At 49.9% G+C, this 6,970-nt stretch overlaps 1 protein-coding gene across 1 annotated transcript; it reads right to left on the bottom strand.

The window, feature by feature from the left end:
• Positions 1–5,552: 5,552 nt before the first annotated feature.
• LOC113409063 (adhesion G protein-coupled receptor E2-like) lies at positions 5,553–6,303 on the bottom strand (the record flags this gene model as incomplete). The annotated part of the gene is made up of 3 exons (XM_026662640.1): positions 5,553–5,660; positions 5,776–5,944; positions 6,212–6,303. Coding segments are annotated over 3 exons (369 nt in total), but the record flags the coding sequence as incomplete, so codon positions are not given.
• Positions 6,304–6,970: the final 667 nt, after the last annotated feature.

Below are 6,970 nucleotides of genomic sequence, written 5' to 3'. Positions count from 1 at the left end.
TCATGTTCTCTCCACAGGTACTAATGTGGAGAGTGGACTAGATGATAGAGAAGGGAACAGAAGGAGACACCACCGATCGGAAGGCATGAGATGCATTGTCCTAGGGATGGGGGTTCCACGACTACAACTCCCAAAAGAAGGAGGCAGGTGGTGGTGGTCTGGGACTCCCTCCTCAGGGGGACTGAGTCATCTATCTGCCGTCCCCACCGGGAAAACCGAGAAGTGTGCTGCTTGCCAGGAGCTAGGATTCACGATGTGACAGAGAGACTGCTGAGCCTCATCAAGCCCTCGGATCGCTACCCCTTCCTTCTTCTCCACGTGGGCACCAATGATACTACCAAGAATGACCTTGAGCAGATCACTGCAGACTACGTGGATCTGTGAAGAAGGATAAAGGAATTTGAGGCGCAAGTTGTGTTCTCGTCCATCCTCCCTGTGGAAGGAAAAGGCCCGGACAGAGGATATGGAAAAAGCTAATGTACTCGATGCTTTTTCTGCCTCTGTCTTCACGAACATGGTCAACTCCAAGACTACTGAACTTGGCAGCACAGTATGGGAAGGAAGTGACGAGCCCTCTGTGGAGAAAGAAGTGGTTCAGGACTATTTAGAAAAACTGGACGAGCATAAGTCCATGGGGCCGGATGCACTGCATTGGAGGGTGCTAAAGGAGTCAGCGGATGTCATTGCAGAGCCATCGGCCATTATCTTTGAAAATTCATGGTGATCGGGGGAGGTCCCGGATGACTGGGAAAAGGCTAATGTAGTGCCCATCTTTAAAAAAGGGAAGGAGGAGGATCCGGGGAACTACAGGCCAGTCAGCCTCACCTCAGTCCCTGGAAAAATCAAAGAGCAGGTCCTCAAGGAATCAATTCTGAAGCACTTAGAGGAGAGGAAAGTGATCAGGAACCGTCACAATGGATTCACAAAGGGCAAGTCATGCCTGAGCAACCTGATTGCCTTCTATGAGGAGATAACTGGCTCTGTGGATGAGGGGAAAGCAGTGGACGTGTTATTCCTTGACTTTAGCAAGTTTTTTGATATGGTCTCCCACAGTATTTTTGCCAGCAAGTTAAAGAAGTATGGACTGGATGAATGGACTATAAGGTGGATAGAAAGCTGGCTAGATTGTCGGGCTCAATGAGTAGTGATCAAAAGCTCCATGTCTAGCTGGCAGCCGGTATCAAGTGAAGTGCCCCAAGGGTCAGTCCTGGGGCCGGTTTTGTTCAGTATCTTCATTAATGATCTGGAGGATGGCGTGGACTGCACCCTCAGCAAGTTTGCAGATGACACTAAAGTGGGAGGAGAGGTAGATACGCTGGAGGGTAGGGATAGGATAAACAGAGACCTAGACAAATTATAGGATTGGGCCAAAAGAAATCTGATGCGGTTCAACAAGGACAAGTGCAGAGTTCTGCATGCAGGACAGAAGAATCCCATGCACTGCTACAGACTAGGGACTGAATGGCTAGGCAGCAGTTCTGCAGAAAAGGACCTACTGGTTACAGTGGACGAGAAGCTGGATATGGGTAAACAGTGTGCCCTTGTTGCCAAGAAACCTAACGGCATTTTGGGCTGTATAAGATGGGGCATTGCCAGCAGATCGAGGGACGTGATCATTCCCCTCTATTCGACATTGGTGAGGCCTCATCTGGAGTACTGTGTCCAGTTTTGGGCCCCACATTACAAGAAGGATGTGGAAAAATTGAGTCCAGCAGAGGGCAACAAAAATGATTAAGGGGCTGGAGCACATGACTTATGAGGAGAGGCTGAGGGAACTGGGATTGTTTAGTTTGCAGAACAGAAGAATGAGGGGGGATTTGATAGCTGCTTTCCACTACCTGAAAGGGGGTTCCAAAGAGGATGGATCTAGACTGTTCTCAGTGGTACCAGATGACAGAACAAGGAGTAATGGTCTCAAGTTGCAGTGGGTGAGATTTAGGTTGGATATTAGGAAAAACTTTTTCACTAGGAGGGTGGTGAAGCACTGGAATGGGTTACCTAGGGAGGTGGTGGAATCTCCTTCCTTAGAGGTTTTTAAGGTCAGGCTTGACAAAGCCCTGGCTGGGATGATTTAGTTGGGGATTGGTCCTGCTTTGAGCAGGGGGTTGGACTAGATGACCTCCTGAGGTCCCTTCAAACCCTGATATTCTATGATTCTATGAAAGGGCAGCAGAATTGTGCTTAGCCTGCCCTGGTTGACACTCACAGGCTAAGCATGGGGTAGGGATGCCAAATCCCTGTGAGAGTGAGAGACAAAGAGGGTCGGGACGGGTGTTTAAAGGCAGAGCTGATTAGACACACTGGAGAGTCTTTGTTTTAAGTGATCGCTAGAGCTGACATCACAGAGAACCAGGTCTAGCTGCTGAGCCTTAAGGCACCGAGGCAACTGTGCCACTGTGGTGCTTTAATGGAGACGCTCTAAGATGGTGGGAGAGCGCTTCTCCCATCGATTTAGTTAATCCACCTCCCCAAGATGCAGTAGCTGTGTCGATGGGAGAAGTTCTCCTGCCAACACAGCGGTGTCTACACAGGGGGTCAGGTTAGCATAACTATGTGGCACAGAGGGCAGGGGTGAGGGGATTTTTCACCTCCCTGAGTGACGTAGTTATACCGATATAGGTCTGTAGTTCAGACCAGACCTCAGTTGTATATGTGGTGGTGGCAGCTGCAGCCGAGGCATTTCTCGACGCCATCTCCCCACCTCCCATCCCTCCAGCATGCATTCAATTCACATGAATGCTCTGAACTCTGGGCCTTTACTGACCAAAGACAGCAGCTGTGAGTGGGGTGCAGGGGAGGGAAAGGGCAAAGACAGGTTAAAGAAGAATTTGTTGGACTTTCACACCGCAAGGGGAGAAACTGAGGCAAAGGGCACTGCCCAATATATTCTGGGGTAGGAGTTTGCTGACGGCTAAGGCTACGATTATATCATGGAGGTCATGGACATGAGGCTTTTCCCCTCCAATTAGCTCTGCCCCCCAATAATCCCCACCCCAGAACTTATCGGGGGGCAGGGAGCTCCCTAGCCTGATGGGGGAGAAAGGCTACCAGGCACCTCCCCCCTCACCAACTGCCCTGGGCCCTACCTGGCGAGGCCCCACTCCCTGTGCCAGTCTCCTCCCCGAGAGAATCGCCCGCGATTCTGATCTTCTTGACACCGTTGAAGGGTGTGACGTGGGGCATGGTGGGTGGCACGGGACCTTCTGCAGTTGCCCAGCCACGGCAGGAAGAGGGGGGACCCTCTGGAGCTCTCAGTCGCTGTGTGTGGGGGGTAAGAGAACCCTGCAGCAGCCCATCCCCGTGGGCGGTGGGGGACCCTCGACCTCCCACTTGTCGCAGGAGGCAGGGAACGGGAGCTCCCTGCTGCTGCAGGCAGAAGTATCCCCCACAACTGCTTAGCTGCCATGGGGATCGGGGGACTTCAAAGCTCCCACTCACCGCAATGGCGTGCGAGACCCCGTAGGTCCAGCAGCAGTGGGCGCTGAGCTGAACCCACCTCCCCATTTTGTCAGGATATTTTTAGTGGAAGTCAGGACAGGTCACAGGCTTCCGTGAAGTTTTGTTTATTGCCCCTGACCAGTCAATGATTTTTGCTAAAAATATCTTAGCCTTAATCATGGTTAGAATAGTGGTTGTGGGGTTTCCTAGATTACTGCCAGGTTCCTTTCCCCTTTTTATTAAAAGTTCTCTTTGTTATACACAGACTCAGTACTTGTGGCAGGGAATGTGTTGCCTCTTAGAAGCACCTGGGGTGGTCTGAAGTTTTCCCACATTACTGGGTGGGAGTGTGACAGGCTCAGTCACAGAGATCCTCTTGGGACTGTCACCTGATGTGCTGAAATTACCTCTGAGCCAGTTTTCACTGCCAGCTTGGGTCTCCAGAACCCTGCCTTGTTGAGCCAGACGTGCTAGTGTGCTGCAACACACACCCAGGGTCTTGGCCACGCCCCCAAAGTTGCAGACTTTAACTAAAAACAGCTCAGCAGGTTACCTGTCTCCAGCACCCAAACACCCAGCTCCCAATGAGATCAAAACCTCAAATACATCCATCTTACTCTGTATAAAGCGTATACAGGGTAAATTCGTAAATTGTTCGCCCTCTCTATCACTGATGGAGAGATATGCACAGCTATTTGCTCCCCCAGGTATTAATCACTTACTCTGGGTTTATTAATAAACAAAAGTGATTTATTAAGTATAAAAAGTAAGATTTAAGTGCTTTCAAGTAATAAGAGCCAGAACAAAGTAAGTCACAAAGCAAAATAAAACAAAACACGCAAGTCTAAGCCAAATACATTAAGAAACTGATTGCAGGTAATATTTCACCCTCAAAGATGTTCCAATAAGCTTCTTTCACAGACTAGACTCCTTCCTAGTCCAGGCCCAATCCTTTCCCCAGGTACAGTCTTTGTTAGATCCAGCAGACATCTCAGGTGGTAAGCAGTGGTTTTCTCATGACTGGCAGCCCCTTTTCCTGCTCCACCCCCTTTTATAGCTTTGGCACAAGGCAGGAATCTTTTCTCTCTCTGGGTCCCCACTCCTCCTTCTAAATGGAAAAGCACCAGATTTAAGATGGAATTCATTATCAGGTGACATAGTCACATGTCACTGTAAGACCCCCAGTCTCCATTCCCCATGGGATGGCCCATACGTACACAGGAAGGCTATCAAGTAACTAAGGCCGTTTACAATTATTTCTGGAGCACCCTTAAGGCCTCCACTTAATATGTTTACATCAGTGATACAAGTTTATACATTATTCTCTTAATTACAGATATAGAAATAATATATGCAAAGAAATATGATGAACACACTTAGTAGAATACAAGCTTTCTAAAAACAGCACATAAGGGGTATTTAGACTAAAGTATATTCCAGTTATATCATATTCATAAGCATATTTCCATAAAGCATATGGAGCTTAACATCACAGGGGGCTCCAGCCGGTTCTGTTTTGTATTGGAACCCCTACGTATTGAACCCGGCCCTGGTTGCTGCCAACTCCACCTGGCAGAAGGGTTAGTCCTGGCAAGAAAAGCAGAAAAATGACAATAGGTTCCAAGGCCACTGAGAGCGTAATGTGCCAACTGGTGGGTTGTCTCTGGGAGGCGACATACAAAGCCCCTGGATCCTGACCCATAGGCATAATGGACCCAAGGGAAATTCTTCACAGTGCTGACTGCTCATTGGGGATGATCCGTCTGCACTGACAAGGTTTCAATTCCAGGGGACAATCTGATCTATTCAGATCATTACACTGCAAGAGCTAATGCCTGCCTAGTCCACAGTGAGTGACCCCTCGAGCGCTCAGGAGTGCCAACGGAAGGGAAAGTGGAGGTGCCAGGACAGGGCATTCTGTTCTGGTGCCTAAGACATCTAGGGTACCCCTCGATAGTGACCGACTCTCACTAACACTTTCAGTGATGTTCCCAGCTGACTCATAACCAATCCTGCATCATTCGGGGAGAAAAGCACCTTTACAGCAGTAATGAGACCCAGTAGAGATGACTGTGTCACTGGCTGGTATTGGTACAGACCAGAGGACCTCTTACCGTCTTGGTGCTGGTGGTGGGGATAGGAGACATGGATAAATCAGACATCTGAGATTTTGTGCTGGATGTTCGGAAACCCCTGATCCATCTCCTGTACTCCTCTCTCACCTGGAGAGTGAGGGACATAATCACTGCACTATGTAACTAACATTGAGAAGATCAGACATGGCCGCCATGAGGCCGGTGAAGGTGCTGGGGGGTTGATGACAAGCACGGGCGTTACCTGGCGATTGAGGAGACAGTGCACCAGGAAGATGAAGGCTCCCTGTAGGCTGTTGACGATGGTGAATAAATACACCATGAATGTGGCTGCTGGGCCGATTTGGAGGAGACCAAGACTCCATGTGCAGCCCAGAACGAAGAGTTGGGCGATGGCTTTAAAGGTCAGTAACCTGGATAAAGGCAGATGGAGAGATCCCGTTACAATAACCCTATGGAGAGCAATTGGGTCAAGAGGATCTGGGCAAAGTTGGGTGGAGCTACCATCCCCAGCTTCCCGGTGTGGGACAGGGTTACTGTCAATGCAAACACACTGGGAATTCATTCCCATGGATCCTATGTATGCTGTTCCCCTCCTGCAATCCCTCCCACCCTCCAGTGCCAAGGACCCTCCAAACCAAGACATCTGACCCTCCAGGATTGTTTTGTTGCCTTCTCACCTGTGGTATTTGAGGGTGGACACATCTGCATTGAGGGAAGAGAGTCTGTTTCTGAGGATCCACAGGGTCAGGGCAAAGAATGTTATATTTATCTGTGGGAACAGTGGGAAATATTTCCTGTAAAACATCCCATCCGGGGCCGGTGACTCCAGCAGAGGCAGAGAACGATCCCAGGGGACCGATCCGAACACTGCAGAACCAGGGACTGCTCATTTCTGGTGGGAATCATCCCCTCTCCTGTAATATGCCCTGGCAGCTCTCGGTCCCTCCCCATGCATGGAGTTGACAGCACAGCCAGGGCTGAGATGGATCAATGGGATCACAGAGGCCAGATGCTGCTCACAGTTAAATATGGAGCCTCTACATTGGAGTTAGTAGTTATTTTGGGTTTACACTGGTGTAACTGAGAGCAGGATCTGGCTCAGGGATTCCAGGTCCTGCCTCTAGAATACTTCCTGCACTTTCAGGCTGTAACAAATTCCCTGCCCCCGCCCCTCCCCCCCAACTTCCCCAGGGGTAGGGAGGAATATGTAGGGACATTGTTTCCCCCCCTACAAAAACCACTGCAGAGTGGAGCCCTCTCCCTTCCCCGTTCCTTGGGTCATTAACTAGACTAGGCCAAACTCTTCTGTCTTCACTTGGCAAAACTCCTACTGACGTCCATGGTAGCTGTGCCCGAGTAAAGGCTGTAGGCCAGGGGATACAGCACAGGGACTAATCCCGGGACTGACCACAGCAGATGAGCCAGGTGGGACCTAA

Source organism: Terrapene carolina, unplaced genomic scaffold, assembly GCF_002925995.2.
Source record: "Terrapene carolina triunguis isolate 2854851 unplaced genomic scaffold, T_m_triunguis-2.0 Scaffold28987, whole genome shotgun sequence".
Lineage (NCBI taxonomy): Eukaryota > Metazoa > Chordata > Testudines > Emydidae > Terrapene > Terrapene triunguis.
This window is presented reverse-complemented; position numbering and strand designations above follow the sequence as displayed.